Source organism: Carya illinoinensis, chromosome 3 (assembly GCF_018687715.1).
Source record: "Carya illinoinensis cultivar Pawnee chromosome 3, C.illinoinensisPawnee_v1, whole genome shotgun sequence".
In the NCBI taxonomy this organism is placed as follows: Eukaryota; Viridiplantae; Streptophyta; class Magnoliopsida; order Fagales; family Juglandaceae; genus Carya; species Carya illinoinensis.
Genome location: NC_056754.1, coordinates 18,833,666 through 18,851,360, shown reverse-complemented (window position 1 = coordinate 18,851,360; position 17,695 = coordinate 18,833,666). Strand labels below are relative to the sequence as shown.

Genomic DNA, 17,695 nt, shown 5'->3' with positions numbered 1-17,695 from the left:
AAATATTGGCCCAATCGAAATGCAATCTTTTGTTTTATACCCAAAACGCTTTCATTGAGTGGTGATAATGCCAAATCGTCTGCACACTTTTTTTTCTCGAATCTCGAGTATTCAATTATAATGGAAAATATAAAAAAAATGTAAAATGAATGAAAAGGTCGCCGATTCAACCATTTTTTCCGGATCAGGCCCTAGTGCCTAGTGGTCCCCTACTCCCTCGTTGGGTACTGTAGTTTACCTAAGAAAAATGATAAATATATAATATTATTTTTTAATAAAAATAATATCACTTTATAAAAATACCTTCATTTTATATTATGTGTTGTAAAAAATATTATAAAAAATATTGTGTATCATTACTTTTTATTAATTTTTTTTATTATTATTCATAAAATGTCTAAGATCACTACATTATATAAATATAACTTTAATTAAGTTGAAATTCGATCGCACGTTGTATTGATAAAGAGATTAATAAAATATGACGGTGCCTACAATTAAGTGTATCTATGTAAAATAATATTACTTTTATAAATTATTTTATAAAATATATTTCTCATTTAAAATAATTAGGTTTATATTATTTTCCATTAACTTGATAATATCAAAGAGAAATCAAATCCTTCCTCTTTTGTCTTTTTCTTCAATAATTATTGATGACTGCGGCCAACGTGAGTTGGAAAGCGGGACCGCTGGTCCTGCACTACATCAATTTTTTAAGACTATCAAAGAAAAAACCAGCAAACCTGGTTAGACTGGGCATTCATTCAACAGACACAGTAATCTAATTGGACGATCGATGGATTCTTATTACACGGAGACGAACCAGCAACGTGTACGTACGTGTGAGTTTTGAGCGGTTTGAAGATTTCTTTAAGCTTCTTCAACGTACTTCATTATCATATGGTAGGATTTGTGATTTTATACTTTTAGGTACCCTCTTAAGGTGCCATATGTCAAAATATGATAACGAAGGTGAGGCTGGACAGCGGGGCTCCCTCCCCCGTCAAAATATGATACTAAAAAGTTAAAAACAACGTGTATATAAAACATGTATATATATATATATATATATTAATATGAAAGAAATTTTTTTATCAAAATAACGTCATTTTAATAACAAAATACTTTTTAAAAAAAATAAATGCCGAAACATTATTGTTTTGGAGGTTTAAGTTTAGGTTTTCTCATTCTCCCGTAATCAGTTCTCTTTTTTCCTTTATCTCTCTTACTTTTTTTTTTTTTTTTGTCTTTCTGAGCCCTACGCCCCGCTCTCTCTCCCTCTTGCAGTCGCGATTGAGGCGTGGCCTACATTGGCATATTCTTTTCTCCCCTTCTCTCTCTCTTTCTTCTCTGATGGCTTTGCGAGAGTCTAGCGATGTTTAGTTCTTTTTTTATTGTTTCTTCATATCCTCAAATTTCTTGCATATATATTGTGTTTTGGTTTTTTATATTTATTATTGTAGATTTGAGATGGTTTCTACCATGTGTTTAAATTATTTTGTGTGTTTTTTCGATTAGAACACTCGGGGACAAGGGCCAAACGGATGAGGGGTCTCCTCCCAACCCCCGTCCATGCGAGGGTGAAGTGCAAGAAGGGGGGTCGACCCCGCCCTAAGGGGTGGATAGCACCCTTAACCATAGGCCATTAATTACCAAACAGTTGTTGTGAAAGATAATATTACAAATAGAAAAGTGATATAGAAACAAAACGATCTCACAAAAATAAATCTACAAATTAGTATGATTTCATATGATATGTTAAACCTAATTTATAATAAAATGTAGTTTTATAATCTAATGTATTACATCGATCAAAACATATTAATTTAAATTTATTTTTATCAAATCTTTTTATTACTAAAACATTTTTCTTACGAGTAATATATGGAGTAGAAAAGCACCAACTACGCGTGTGTGTGTATGTTTAGGCCATTTGGATGTGATTCAAAGCAAAGAAACGAGTCGTCAATTTGGCTGGCATGTGGTAGTACTCATGTGACAGGACCCACTCTAGTCGATTATAACAACGACAATATTGATAATTATTAATTATGATAGTAATAATAATGGCCTGTAATGATAATGCATGGGACTACAACGAAACGAGTTGATTCGAATTCGAAGTACGTACCCTTGAATTTGAATAAAATTTGAATATCCTTTTTCAAACTCGGCTTGTAACCATTAATGTTATTCAAATTAGAATTGAACACGAATAGCTCAAACTTTAACTAGATTTTTTTTTTTAAAAAAAATCTGAATCTTATTTTTTGATTAATAAAAAAATTTAAATTTTACAAAAGAACTCTAACCATTTAACTATTCAATGAAATAGTTTTTATTAAAAAATTCTTACAGTATAACCTTAATAAACTAAATGAATTTATATGTATAATTAAAAAATAAAAATATATAAGATAAATGTCAAAAACTAAACTATTAATATATATATATATATATATAATATTGTTAAGGACGTGTCCCACCATCCTCTATGCAATCGTTCATCTGCAAATACTAAGAAAACTTCTGGGTGATACATTTGAAAATACTCCGATACTTAAGTCAATACAGTATATCTCTCCAAAAATACAGAATTTAGAAGATCCTTTGTTTTTAGTGTCACCTGGTATATATAAGGAATGCCCGTTGGATTCGATCACCATTATATGAGATTACTTTTCTGTGATATTTATCATATGCTGTGTTTATTCCTGTATAACTGAAACAGTCATGTACATGCATGAGACTTGCTTTTTCCCGAATAAAGTGGTGTGTAGTGTGCAGATCTCTTGTTGGGCCTTTTAATTCGAGCTTGGTTACAGAGGACTTTCAGATTGGGCTTGAATACGAAATGGGCCCTCTAGCTATCCCGTTAATTCCCTTCGCATCATGGTGTGGGGAATTCTATGTTAACACTTTTTAAAAAAACACTTTCATTATCATCATAAAAATTTCTTCTATTTTTTTTCATGTACCTGGCTATGGGCCCCTTTTTCTTCTCAGTCCAATTTTTAAACAATCCCTAGCCCATCTGCCAACCACTACATATCCCGCTATTCCTTCATATTTTCAAAAATCAAAGAGCCCCTCATGATTGACTGTTAACGTTACATCGGTAAAGATTCCGTGTGACAGTTACCTTTCTGCTCCAGTGTCAGGTTATGATGCCTATGGCTGGCATTTGGTATTCGCCCTTTTTAAATACCCATCTACCAATCTTGTCCATTCTTTCCCTTACTGCATTTCCCTATTCTTACTCTTACCCGTGCTTTTCCTTGTTCTTGCTTCTTGGCATCTACCCATCTTGTCTCACTCATTTCCATGCCATCTTTATTCTCAAGATTCCACGGCTGAATACGACAGCAGCTTTGAGCAACCTTCCCCTGCACTAGGGGTGTAACTAGTTCGGTTTGGTCCGGTTTTGGACAAATTTTAGGACCAAATCGATATGCATCAGGTTTGCTTTTTTCAAAACCAATTACGCACCAGTTACCCTCTTAAACCAGTACTCTAATTTTACCAATTTTCAGTCCAATTTTACCAGTTTTAATGTACTATATTATATATTATATAATATATATATAATTTTAGTATAACTAGTAATATGCACTATATAATATTAGTATAACTATTAATACAATAAATAAAATGATATAAGATTTTAAAATTTAATATATTAATCAGTAATTTATCATATAATATAAAACTATTTTATATATAGTTATATATTATATATAAATATTATATACAATATAAAAAATTAAAATATATATAAACTGGTCCGGTTCGGTTTTAGAAAAAGAAAAATCAGGACTGGACCAATTTTGACCGGTTTGGTCCGATCCAGTCCGATTTACCGGTTTATTGGTTTTTTTTACACCCCTATTTTGCACTAGGAACCCCAGTCTTTGACGAGTATGGGTGGCGTTCTGACTTAAGACAGAAACATTTTCCAGCGATTATGGATGAATTCCGCATCCCTAAAGACGTGGTGTTAGAAGTTTCTTCGTTTGGGTGATGTGACGACAAAGGGTTCTCCGGTAAAGTTGCCCCAACTACCTCCCTTTTGTCTCATGGACTAAGACTTCCTTTCTATTACCCTCTTCGTGACATTTTGGACTTATTTCGTTTGGCACCCTCTCAACTCCATCCCTTCACATTGAGGGCATTTCTCTCCGGCTGTGTGGTTTTTCTTATGGTTCTGGAACCCCTCGGGGACATTTAACCCGATTTGATTGCTCAAGAATTTTTTTTTCTTTTACAATGTAAGGCCCACCACCAAGGACAACGTTGCTAGTTTTTGCAAAAAAGACAAAGGGCAAATGTTGACTCATTTCGAGACTCGGCATTCAAAATGCCAAGAACTGGATGAGTAGGTTCTTCTCTATTATTTGTCAGGGTTGGGAGTTTTCCGCCCCTAAAGCTTCTTTAAGAGATTTCCCAGTTAGGGTAATTTGGGACATCTTTCCTGATGATAAGAGCTTGTGGGCGAACATGGAGCCTTTATCAATTCAGGAGATAGCTCGAATTGAAACCGTTTGCTCTTGGGTTTAGGCTCATCCTAACCAGTTTTGGACCGACTTCTTATTGATACCCACGTAAGGCCCTTTCCATCGGGGTCCCATTTTCCCTTCATCTTGGGTAGTCACCCTGCTTTCCTTCAAAACCAAATCTCCTATTTTAAAAATCCTAGGCTTTACCCTTTTGTTGAAGTATTGCTTGGTTTTAGCCTTTTCTTGCAGCATTTTGGCTGCTGTTATTTCTCTTCCCTCCTCCATTAAATCAAGGTACTCCTATATTTTCTTATCATTTTGGGCAGCTGAGAAGTGATTCGTTCGATAACTTGTGAGCCCTACCTCAACTAGGGGAATCGTCTGGCACCCATATGCCAATGCGAATGGGGATTCCCCTGTTGGAGTTTCTGTTGATGTTCTATACGCCCAAAGTACCCCTGCAGTTCATCCGCCCATTCTCTCTTTTTCTCCATGACCCACTTTTTCAAAATTGAGAATAATGTCTTGTTTATTGCTTCTACTTGCCCATTCACTTAAGAGTGGCCTGGTGAGGGGTACTTTACTTTGATCTTCAACTCCACACATCATTCTCTGTAATGGTCAGAGTCAAACTGGTGCCCATTGTCTGATATTATGCTTTGAGAGATTCTGAATCTGCAAACTATGTTGTTCCACAAAAACATTGTCACAGTCTTGCTTGTCACACTTGCTAGTGGCTCGACCTCTGCCCACTTTGTGAAATAATTAATGGCGACAACCATGAACTTTAATCCACTTCTCCCTGTCGGAAAAGGCCCAACCAAATCGACGCCTCATTGTGCAAAAGGCTATGGTGCTGTCATGGATGTTAATCCCTCTGAAAGGGTGTGAGGTACCGACGCATGCATGTGGCACTTGACAAACTTTTTAGTAAATTCCCGAGCATCTTTCAACACGTTGGGCCAGTAGTATCCTACTCTTACTACCTTCCTGGCTAAAGTCTTTCCACCAGAATAGTTTCCTCATATCCCTTCATGTATTTCTGCTAAGATATACTGTGCTTCTTGTAGGGAAATACATCACAACAACAGAGTTGAGAAACCCCTCTTATAAAGGACTCCATCAATAAGCATGAACCTTACCGCATTTCTCCTTACCCTTCTTGCCTCCTTCTTTTCTATTAACTTTCCTTCATCTAGGTACTGGACCACACTATTCACCCAATCTTAAATATTGGAGCCCAAGACACCTACTCTTTTCCAATGAACGGGATCTCAACGATTCTCCTTTCCACTTGTCATGGGAGAGGTGTCTCCTCCATTCCTGATGTTGTACGTGCTAATTTATTTGCCACTTCGTTATCCACCCTTGGTATCTACGTTATATTAAAATATGAGAAGAGGTCACGTGCCTTCCAAACACGTGCCACGTACTTTTTCAATTTCTCTCATTTTGTAGCGTATAAACCCAACACTTGATTTACAACCATCTGCAAGTCTGACTTTGCCTCTATCTCTATTGCCCCTATCTTGGTAGCTATAGAAAGCCCTGCAACAAGTGCTTCGTATTCGACTTCATTGTTGGTATCTTAAATATGAAGGAATAGTAGGGTATGTAGCGGTTGGCAGATGAGCTGGGGACTGTTTAAAAATAGGGTTGAGAAGAAAAAGGGGCCCATAGCAAGATACACGGAAAAAAAAAAAAAAAATTATGATGATAATAAAAGTTTTTTTATAAAAACTGTTAATATAGAATTCCCCACACCATGGTGCGAAGGGAATTAGCGAGGTAGCTGAAGGGCCCATTTTGTATTTAAGCCCAGTATGAAAGTCCTCTGTAAGCAGGCTCGAATTGAAAGGCCCAACATGGATCTGCACACTACACGCCACTTTATTTGGGAAGAAGCAAGTCTCAAGCACGTATGTAATTGTTTCAGTTATGTAGGGATAAACACAGCATAGGATAAACACAGTACAGGACAAACATCACAGGAAAGTAATCACATATAATGGTGATCTAATCCAACGGGCATTCCCTATATATATACCAGGTAACACTAAAAATGAAGTATCTTCTGAATTCTTGACTTTTGGAGAGATATACTGTACTAATTTAAGCATTGGAGAATTTTTAGGTGTATCACCCCAGAGTTTTCTTAGTATTTGCAGGTGAACAGTTGCATAGACAGTAGTGGGACACGTCCTTAACATTGGCGTCATTTGTGGGATTCTTGGATTTGGTCTCTCGTTACAGACCAACGTAGTTCTCACATGTTGATTGTAACCCGTTCCTTAGCAAATCGAGAGATGGATACACTGTCAATAGCCATGGAAGCACGACTAGCAGCAACTGAGAAAAAACTGAAGAAGGCATTGGAGGCCATGGAAATCCTAAAGAAAGAAAACAATGATTTACAGCAAAAGAATGGTAAATCTAATGATGCCACCGTACTCGATCATAGTGGCGCTGTACCAGGTCGCAGTGAACAAGGTGAGGGAGAGGCGCAATACAATGTAGAGTTAAGCCTGAGAAGAGCAGAGGAGAAGAAGATGCATGATGAATTGAAAGAACTAGCGGGAAAGTACGAAGAGATCGCAAGGAGAATGGGGGATCTTCCTCGGTAGAATGCTTGCTAAACCAAACTGAACTGCCATATAACGAACAGATTATGGTCATGCCACTCCCACCAAAATTCAAAGTACCCATATAGACATGTATGATAGGTCCAAAGATCCAGTATACCATTTGGAAAATTTCAAGGTCCACATCACGCTCCATGGTTTTCGATGAGAGATTGCGTGCCAAGTTTTTCCTTTAACCCTAAAGGAAACAGCAAGAGGGTGGTTCGGAACCCTTAAGCCAAGGTCACTAAGTAGTTTCGAAGAGTTGGTTAAATAATTCCTAACCTAATTTATGCCCAGCAAGAGGCGTCAACGCCCAGCCGCCTACCTGCTAAACGTGAAACAAATGAAGATGAAAACTTGAAAACTTACCTTATCCTTTTCAACAAAGAAAGGTTAATAATAACCAACTAGGATGAAAAGATTACCCTCCCCACCCTCCTAGGCGAAATATGGCCCACAAAGTCCTTTTATGGTAAAGCTGGCTAGAAAAACTCCTTCCATGCTTAGAGAATTTGTAAATAGGGCTGATAACTTTGTTAATGCGGAAGACACACTGTAGGCTCTAGTGGATCCTTGAAAGAAGGACAACAAGGTTGAACGGAAGAGTGCGTAGGTTGACAGAACAATCGTTGCTAGTCAACAATTAAGGAGGAAAGAAAGGGTACTAGATCACAATTCCAAACTGATGCATAGTAATTTAAATGTACGGGAAAAAGAGAATGAGAATAAGGAATGGCATCAACTTAAGGCGGGTAGTCGCTTCTACAAGTACCACTAGACAAGGTTGCACTGAACTGAGGACTGCACAACCATGAAGAAAAGAGTAATCAAACTAGCAGGAACGGGATAGTTCGAACGGATGATGGCAGAATGCTCAAAACCTAGAAAATGCCAAGAGTTCAAACAAGGTGCTTGGAGGAGTAGTAGCCTTGAGCAACAATGACAGTATCGAACCGAGGTCCACCAAGACGACAAGGATAGGGCAACAGAACAAAGCCAAGCGCTGGCACCACCCCTATCACCGCCAAAGGTGGTGGAGTTTAGGGACAAGCAGAGTCAACAACATGCCGAAACTAATGAACCATTAGAACTTATGACACTATATCTAGATTGCCCCGGAACTACCACGCGTATTAGGACCCAAGTCCCACTGATGGAAAGAGAAGCCTTGAAACAGTTGTTAAACACAGGGATGTGTTTGCATTAAGTCATGAAAACATGCCCAACATAGACAATAACATCATCGAACGCTGCATGTGTGTGGATCCCACCCACAAGATAGTACGCCAAAAAAGAAGGTCGTTTAGTGCGGAGAAGTATGCTGCCATTAACAAGGAAGTAAAGAGATTACTTGTTGTTGGGTTCATCAAAAAAGCTCATTACCCAGAGTGGTTATCCAACATTGTCTTGGTAAAAAATGCTAATAGGAAGTGGAGAATGTGTATGGACTTCATTGACCTAAATAAAGATTGCCCAAATGATAGTTTTCCTTTACCACGCATTAATGTTATCGTGGACGCAACAACAGGATACCGTATATGAGTTTCATGGACACCTACTTTGATTACAACTAGATAAAAATACACGCAGCAGATGAAGAGAAAACCTTGTTTATAATGGATTGGGGGCTGTATTGCTATTAGGTTGTGCCATTCGGATTGAAGAATGCAGGGACAACTTACCAAAGGTTGGTTAATCGTATGTTCAATGAGCAGATTGGGAAATCTGTAAAGGTGTATGTAGAAGACTTGTTAGTGAAGAGTAAGGAACCCATCAGGCAGCTTGACGACCTGCGAGTGGCATTTGGAATCTTACGCCGTTACAGAATGAGACTAAATCCTGCAAAATGTGCTTTTGAAGTTGAGTCAAGAAAGTTCTTCAGATTTATCATATCTGAAAGAGGAATTGAGGCCTCTTCAAAGAAGATAGAAGCCATACTCAACATGAAGCTGCCAAGAAATCTGAACGAAACTCATCGGTTAGCAGGCAGGGTAGCTACCATGAGTAGATTCATAGCCAGATCGACAGACAAATGCCTCCCTTTTTTTTTTAGTATTACGCAAGACACATCCCTAGAATGAAGAGTGTGATGAGGCCTTTGAAAAATTGAAGCAATACCTGGCCAGCTCGCCACTCCTAAAGCAGCCAAAGAAAGGTAATAAACTTTGTGCATACCTAGCAGTTACCCAACACACAATGTCTGCTGTCCAAGAAAAAAGAGGAGGGAGCCGCCCAACATCCTGTGTATTACATAAGTCGAGCTCTCAGGAGATTAGAAGTACGGTATCCTCGAGTCGAGATGTTAGCCTTCGCCTTGGTAACGACGGCAAGAAGACTCCACCCATACTTTCATGCCCACACAATAAAGGTACTTACAGAGAGCATGTTAGCAAAAATCCTGAGAAAACCTAACAACTCAAGAAGATTGGTAGGGTGGTCGATTGAAGTAAGTGAGTTCAGTTTAAAATATATACCAAAGAGGGCAGTAAAGGGTCAAGCGCTGGCAAACTTTGTGGCAGAATTTTCAAGTTTTCCCCGAGAAGACACGGTAGCTCCTCCTAGAAAGCCATGGATACTTTTCATAGATGGCTCGTCATGCCGGGCAGGTGAAGGCCTGAGGATGCATTTACTGAGCCCTTACGATAAAGAACGACACTACATGAAAATGTTAACAAAAATAATAAATTAAAAGTTATAGTTGTATGATATATTATTATACAAATTATCCTATATATACTTTGGTAACATAATAAATAGAGAAATGATATTTAAAGTCTTAATGTGTACAAGTCTTGTCTACTGTATTTGAAAAAAGAAATGGATAAGGGATTGTTTGGAAGGTGAGATAGTTTCATCTCATTCCATTTCATCTCATTTAATTGGATCTCATTTTCTTTCCAAACATCACTTAAAACACAAACATCTTTTAATTTCAAATTCTCATTTCCTTCCTAATCATTACAATTTTTTCAAATTTCCAAACAAAATATAAAAATAATTAAAAAATTTCAAATCCTAAAATAAAAATAATATTAAAACTTATATTCTAACAATATTTTGACTTTAGAATATTTTTATTAAACTTTTTATGATCTCTCATTTTTTAAAATCCCATAAAACAGCATAAGTTAAATCATTTTACTATTATTCATATATTTCTCAACTCATTTCGTTCCTCAAGCATCCCTTAAGTATAGGATCTACTTGAAAAAAATAAATTTTTAATGGTGAGCCCCACTCTTTTTTAACAAGAGTGCGTAGGGCTTGCAATCTTGAACACTATATGATTGTATCTAATATTACTCTAATAAATATATTAAATAATATAAGCTATAAATAAATTAATAATATATAATGAGTTTTGCTACATACAAGTAAAGTTGCATACTAATCTGCGTACCAATCTATTTTTTGACCAATCACATTAGATTGGTGCACATATTAGTAAGCAGTTGTACTTACAACTAGATTTTTTCATATATAATTAAGTATATAAAATATAACTAATATATAATAAATATAATACATACATATATAACACATATTATGAGCTTCAAAACAAATTCAAACGTGTCACCTCGAGCTTATATGAATTTTGTTCACGAGCCAACTAAACCGAGTCGAGTAGAGTTTTATAAGTTTTTTGCTCGTTTAATACTTAAACTTATATTACTATTTATGGACATGTCACTTGTTAAATAAATCGAGTTCGAACATAATATACACAAACTATTCACGAGCTACTTTGTTAATTTGCATATCTAAATTAATGCATCAACTATGAGCGTGAAGCTTAGACCATCCACAACGTCCAAGCATTTTCTACTTTTAGATCACTTTTCGAATTCATGTATACCTCCCATTTCTTCCATATTTGAAAGGGTTATTTTCATGTACCACATGGTCTCCATGCTTCTTACTTCCATTAAGGCGGAGTACTCGGATCAGTGTAAAACATATTAATACTAAACTTGCGTGATTAGAAAAAATTGAAATAATATTTAGCCTTATGATGTGTGAATTTTGTACATTTTTTTTTTTTTTTTTGAAAATTGATAAATTTAAGATTTACATGAAAATCTTATGTTCTAATGGTTGACTTCAATTTTTTTTTAAAGAAATGTACAAACTTATACATTCTAAAACTATATCTAGTAGTACTCTTTTAATAATTAAAAAAAAAGGGTTAAGAACCGGATGTGATGTCAAGTGTGATTTATACCCTCCAATATACAGATGACACGTCATCATTCCAAGGTTATTAGAATAGAACTAGCCTCATCTAAATAATCCCATACAATTCCCCTCTCTCTCTCTCTCTCTCTCTCTCTCTCTCTCTCTCTCTCCTTCCTCAAGTCGCACCCCTCAGTGACTCTCTCTCTCTCTCTCTTCAAGCTCACCCGAATGGTGAGCAGATTCCGATTCCTTCCCTGATTTCACTACAAAAAAAGGGATAAATTAGGCTATTTTTATTTCTGGCGACACTAAAATCGCCGGAAATAGTCATATTTTTATTTTAGTTGAAATTTTGTGGCTAATTAATAAAGTAGCCAAAATTAAAGACCTTTTCTGGCGAGTTTTGGTCGCCAGAAATAGTTATGTCGTCTTAATAACTTATTACAACGACATGAATTTGCCACAATTTCTTTCGCCAATTCAAATCCCCCCCTCCCCCGACTTCCTCACTTTCCCCCTCTGTATCTCTTTGTTTCTCTCTACGAATACGATTTAGCATTCTCAATTCTCACACATTTTGGACCGTTGTCGCCGCCATTCTCTCTTCGACGCCGGTGAGTTTCTCATTCTCTCTCTCTCTCTCTCTCTCTCTCTCTCTCTCTCTCTCTCTCTCTCTCTCTCTCTCTCTCTCTCTCTCTCGGATTCGATAGCTACATTTCTCTCTCACTATCTGTCATGGAGCCACCATTTCTCTCATTTTCTCTTTGATTTTCTTTCTGTTAGCTACATTTCCTTCGCACGAAAGCAAGGCACTCCAGATTTGTGACAGATTTGTTTTATTGTTATTTTAATCAAGGGATTTTCGATTTTAGGGTTTGTAATCAAGGGATTTTAGGGGTGAACCTATAGATATACAATAATATTGGTTTGTTTTCTCTCAAGTGAATTTTAAGAGAGTTGTTTACTGATGTTTGGGGTCATTTTTATATCAGTTGTATTTTTTTAACTATTGTATCAAACTTACGGAGACCCGTCCATGGCTACCGAGAGATGACTGCAACAAACGGGTGAATTTTGAATCTCGATAGGGAATATGAGTTGCTTTTCCATCTATTAGTTTAGAGATCACCTACAATAACAGACAGTAAATACTAGGGCTTTTGCCTTAAAAAATCGTATTTGAGGGTGATAATGAAAATAGTACTAAATAAATAGAGGTACCTAAATTGCAAAAGCACAAACGTTTTATTCAGAGAAAAAATATCTACTACTGTTTGAGTTGTGGGCAAGCAACATAATTCCTTTTTTATTATGTTTTCTTAAGCATTATATATATTTATACTTAAAATTAAATTAAGTTTATTGAGCTCCTATCAGAACAAGTCTTGAATGTTTGGTTATAGATTTGCTTGTAGTTTCTTTAACTTGTTCTTGCAGTAGGCCTTTCAGGCTGACAAAATGCCTTGCTGATTCTACATTGCCCAGAAAAGCATATTAGTGTTGTAGGGTTTGTATCCATCTGGAAAATGATTTATTACTTATTTTGGATTTTTTTTTTAGCTCAAGCTGTGATGGAAAAAACAGTGTCATGAGGCTGATGTTACATTGCCCAGAAAAGCATATTAGTGATTGTTTATTCAAATGAGGTTGATGTTTCATGAAATTCTAAAAAAATATGATCACTATTAATGTCAAATGTTGCATGAAGTTGATTAACCAACATGCTTCTGCATGTGTGAGTACTTGGATTTCAAGTTTAATGTAAGAAAAAGGAAGAGGATGTATCTAAACAAGTAATGGCAATAGTTTAGTTAAAGATAAAATTTATCTAAACAACATGCTTTTGCTATATCATGCCTATGCTATCATTAATACTTCTCCTGGCCTGTCCTGTGTTTCTGGGTCACATGCATGTGGGTTCACAACACATTTGTATTCTATGTGCAAGTACTGGAATTATTTTTGTGGAGTACACTGCCACTCTCTGTCATGTGAATTTAATTGGGACTGATATTGTAACTGATATTTTAGGTTTCTGTGTTTTGTACAACCCTGGTTCGTATGATGAGACTGATAGAATAATTTGGAAGACGAAGTAGATTTCTCCTATTCCTACCCACAGTATCTATTCTCCAAATGGCGTGTTACTAATTTTAGTTTTATTGTCAACTTTTTTGCCTTCTTGTTATTTGGGTTGGTTTGTTATGATGTCCATGGAGTGCTATTATCAAACTCGATCTATGTATTTTGTATGTGCTTTATGGGAAGTTATGTTATTATGTTGTAATAATGACTAACCAAACAACTGGGACATATTATGTATATGCGAGTTTGTTGATAATTTTCACTCAGAAAAAATCAAATAAAAAAAAGATAATTATAACAAAAAAAACCCTAATCATTGGCAGCATTCAAGAGACATGTACGTGCCTATGGGATGAGGTAGTAAACTTTGAAGATTTGAGGCCAACAAACCTATTGGTACCATGTGTATGGGCATGTTGGGGCACTCACAGTCGCACAGATAGGGTGGCATGCATTGAGCACCACATACAGGGACAAAGCTAGGATGTTTATCTGATTGGGGGCCAGCTCCAATATATATATATATATATATGATGCTATCATAATTTCCTGATTCATTATGGAATTGTCGAAAAAATATACTAACTGCATGTAATTAATTAAGAAAAATATTTGGTGGAGTGGGTTTAGATTTTGAAAAGCTTTTCAAATGAGTTTCTATGATGTTACCAAAATGAAGCGATCAAATTTTTATTTTTATACTTTTTTTCTAGATTCTGATTTTGATATATGGGATTGCTTAGATATTTATATCTGTCTATTAAATATTGCTCTAATCTATTAAATATTTGGGTGGGTGTATTCTACAGTCACAAGTCAATGTGACTAGCCAGCTCTTTTTATGCATTTTCTCCTTCACATATTTTAGGTTTTCTTTACTTTTCGGTTTGTGAACTCAATTAATTGGGGGTTTATTTTTAGAAAAGTAGCAAACTGTAGGCCCAAGTCTCAAATCGATCATGATATGTATAGTAGTTAAAAACTTGAAATCTCTTAAGGGACTGAAAAAAACTTGAAATCTCATATTCATTGTACCCTTTCAAATAGCATCAAGTTTTGTCAACATTTTTATCGCATGGGAGCGAAGCCACGTGAGCAAGTCTCAAAGAAAGAGATAGAAACTTTTAAATTTGGTATACAGATCCACAAGTAATATGTAATAATAATCTCAGAACATTTAATAACACATGAAAATAATAATACAAATGATACGAAAATCTGGATACGAGTTATATTAAATAATATTACAGCTTACAGTTGATGGACTTTACAGTCATTGATATTAATATGAAAAATTATTGTGAAATGAACCTTGTTAGAGTTGAAGTCTTAAGGGCATGTAGCCCAATTGCTTCTTATCTTGTGTTGTTTTATTATTGTCACAATTACATCCTTGAACATTAGGCCCACTAGTGGCCCATGTTAGGGTTTATGCTTTCCATTATTTCTTTTAAATTCTGATTGATTAGGACATAGGTGAGTCCATGTGTGGAATCCTATTACAGAATTTATTTATTTATTTATTTTTTAATAATGTTTCTTATTAAAAAAGGGTACTGTAGCAACATCTATGAAAATTAAGCTAGGTTTACGTCCTCCTACATGGAAGTATCTAATCATGCTTGTTTGGAGTAATTTTTTCTAATGACCTGTCCATGCTTGTTTCTAGATGGATAAGAGTTGGATGCAAATCACTGATAGATTTGGATCTAGGGAATATGCCAAAGGAATTAAGGAGTTTCTTACCTTGGCCCAATCTCATGCTACAAGTGAGGCAATCTGTTGCCCATGTGTTCGATGTTCAAATAATCACTTTCGACCAATAAGTTAGGTAGAGAGACACTTGTTCATTAAAGGTATTGACAAGAATTATACGGTGTGGATTTTTCATGGTGAGGAAAAAGATTTAATTATAAGTGATGATGATGATGATCTACATGATCTCGAACAAGAGGATGACTTCATTGATAACGTTGATGTTATGTTACGAGATATTCGGGCTGGGAAATTTCCTGATGTTCCCATAACTGAGTCATTCCATGCTGAGGATTCGTCATCAGTTGATATTAATTCATCTCGTACTTTCAATCAATTGTTGGCTGATTCTCGACGTCCTCTTTATGAAGGTTGTACAAAGTATTCTAAACTATCATTCACTATCAAGTTACTGCACATTAAAACACTTGGTGGTTGGAGTGTAAAATATTTTGACATGTTTTTGCACTTGCTAAAGTCAGCTTTTCCTAATGCTCTTTTGCCAATCTCATATAAAGAGTCACGTAACTTGGAAAAAGGCTTAGGCTTTACCTACAACAAGATACATGTTTGTTCGAATGACTGCATACTTCATTGGAGGAAATATGCCGATAAAGATGAATGTCCTAAGTGTAAACTCTCTAAGTGGAAATTTAGCGGAAGTAAGAAGAGACGAATTCCTCAAAAGGTTCTACGACATTTCCCGTTGAAACCCAGGTTGCAGAGATTATTTATGTCACAAAAAACAGCAGCTGATATGCGGTGGCACAAGGATCAGCGAGTCATTCAGCAGGGGATTCTAAGCCATCCTGCTGACTTTGAGGTGTGGACAACATTTGATCAAGAGCATGCTTGGTTTGTAGAAGATCCAAGAAATGTTAGACTTGGTTTAGCTAGCGACGGTTTCAACCTGTTCAATAATTTAGCTAAGCCTTACAGCATATGGCCAGTGGTTCTTATCCCTTACAATTTGCCCCATTGGTTATGCATAAAAGATCCATTTTTTTATCACTTCACTCTTGATTCCTGGACCAAGATCACCAGGAAATGAAATTGATGTCTATCTTCAACATTTGATAGATGAATTGATTGATCTATGGGATAATGGTGTTGGTACATACGATACGAAGGCCAATGAGACTTTCCAATTGCATGCAACATTATTGTGGACAATCAACGACTTTCCTGCTTATGGAAACCTTTCCGGGTGGAGTACTAAGGGGAAAGTGGCTTGTCCATCGTGTAAAGAACAAACAGATTCCATGTGGTTGACATATAGTCGAAAACATTACTACATGTGTCATCGTCGATTCTTGCCATCGAGCCATATCTGGAGAAAGAAAAAGACTATTTTTAATGGTAATACAGAGCATCGTGACCCACCTACTGTGTATTCTGGAGAAGACATACTCATTCAACTCCAAAATATTCGTGATGCAAATTTTGGTAAAGCTATGAAAAAAAGAAAGCGTACTATAGAGGAGTTCAATTGGACAAAAAAAAGTATCTTCTTTCAATTACCATATTGGCCGACCATAAAGATTAGGCATAATCTAAATGTAATGCACATTGAGAAGAACATTTGTGACAATATCATAGGAACTTTAATGAATATCTTGGGCAACAGTAAAGATCATCCTAATACATGTCGTGATCTTTTCAATCTCAACATAAGGAATGAGTTACACCTTATTCAGGATGGACAACGCATTAGCATGCCACATGCATGTTATACACTATATGGAGTTGAGCGAACTGGTTTCTGTAGTTGGTTGCATGATGTGAAATTTTCAGATGGTTTCGCTTCGAACATTGCCAGATGTATTAGTGTGCCTGATTGCAAAAGCTCAGGAATGAAAAGTCATCATTGTCACATTTTCATGCAAAGATTACTTCATGCTGCAATTTCTGGATACTTACGCCAAGATGTACGATTGACATTAATTGAGTTGAGCACTTTTTTCAAAGAATTACATGCTAGAACATGTAGGGTTGATATCTTAGAGAAGCTTCAAGCTGATATCGCTATCATTCTATGCAAGCTGGAGATAATTTTTCCGCCTACCTTCTTCGATATAATGGTGCACTTAGCCTACCATTTGCCACATGAGGCGCTACTTGCAGGGTCAGTTCAATATAGGTGGATGTACCCTTTCGAGAGGTATTTTAGAAAATTCAAAAGATATGTTAAGAATAAGCCCTACCCAGAAGGTTCAATCGCTGAGGCCTACATCCATGTAGAATGCTCGAATTTTTGTTCCATGTACCTCAACGATGTTGAGACTAGATTCAATCCTCCTGAGCATAATGTTGATGAAGGAGATGAGGGTGTATGAGAGGGACTATCTGTTTTTTCACAAAAGGTGCGCCCCATGGCTTTCGCATCACGTCACCGATTAGATGATGACATTTTCATAAAAACCAGATGGTATATTTTTAATAATTGCATAGAACTTGGGGAATACCTTAAGTAAGTAACCAAACTACTTACCAATTTAGTTTCTAAAGATACTGATTTACTTGTGTTGATTAACCGATGTTGGCCTTTTGTCTAGT

The 17,695-nt window shown here is 36.2% G+C and overlaps 1 protein-coding gene across 1 annotated transcript; it reads left to right on the top strand.

The window, feature by feature from the left end:
- Nucleotides 1-8,341: 8,341 nt before the first annotated feature.
- Nucleotides 8,342-17,475, top strand: LOC122304580. The gene is made up of 5 exons (XM_043116843.1): nt 8,342-8,533; nt 8,767-9,114; nt 15,054-15,158; nt 15,216-16,016; nt 16,135-17,475. The coding sequence occupies exons 1-5, from the start codon at nt 8,342-8,344 to the stop codon at nt 17,473-17,475; spliced, it is 2,787 nt and encodes a 928-aa protein (XP_042972777.1).
- The last annotated feature ends 220 nt before the right edge of the window (nt 17,476-17,695 follow it).

Coding starts and splice junctions, on each gene's coding strand:
- LOC122304580 (XM_043116843.1), top strand. CDS start 8,342: ATGCCCAACATAGACAATAACATCATCGAACGCTGCATGTGTGTGGAT. Junction 8,534..8,766: donor GGTTATCCAACATTGTCTTG/GTAAAAAATGCT, acceptor TATTGCTATTAG/GTTGTGCCATTCGGATTGAA. Junction 16,017..16,134: donor TTGTAGAAGATCCAAGAAAT/GTTAGACTTGGT, acceptor TATGCATAAAAG/ATCCATTTTTTTATCACTTC.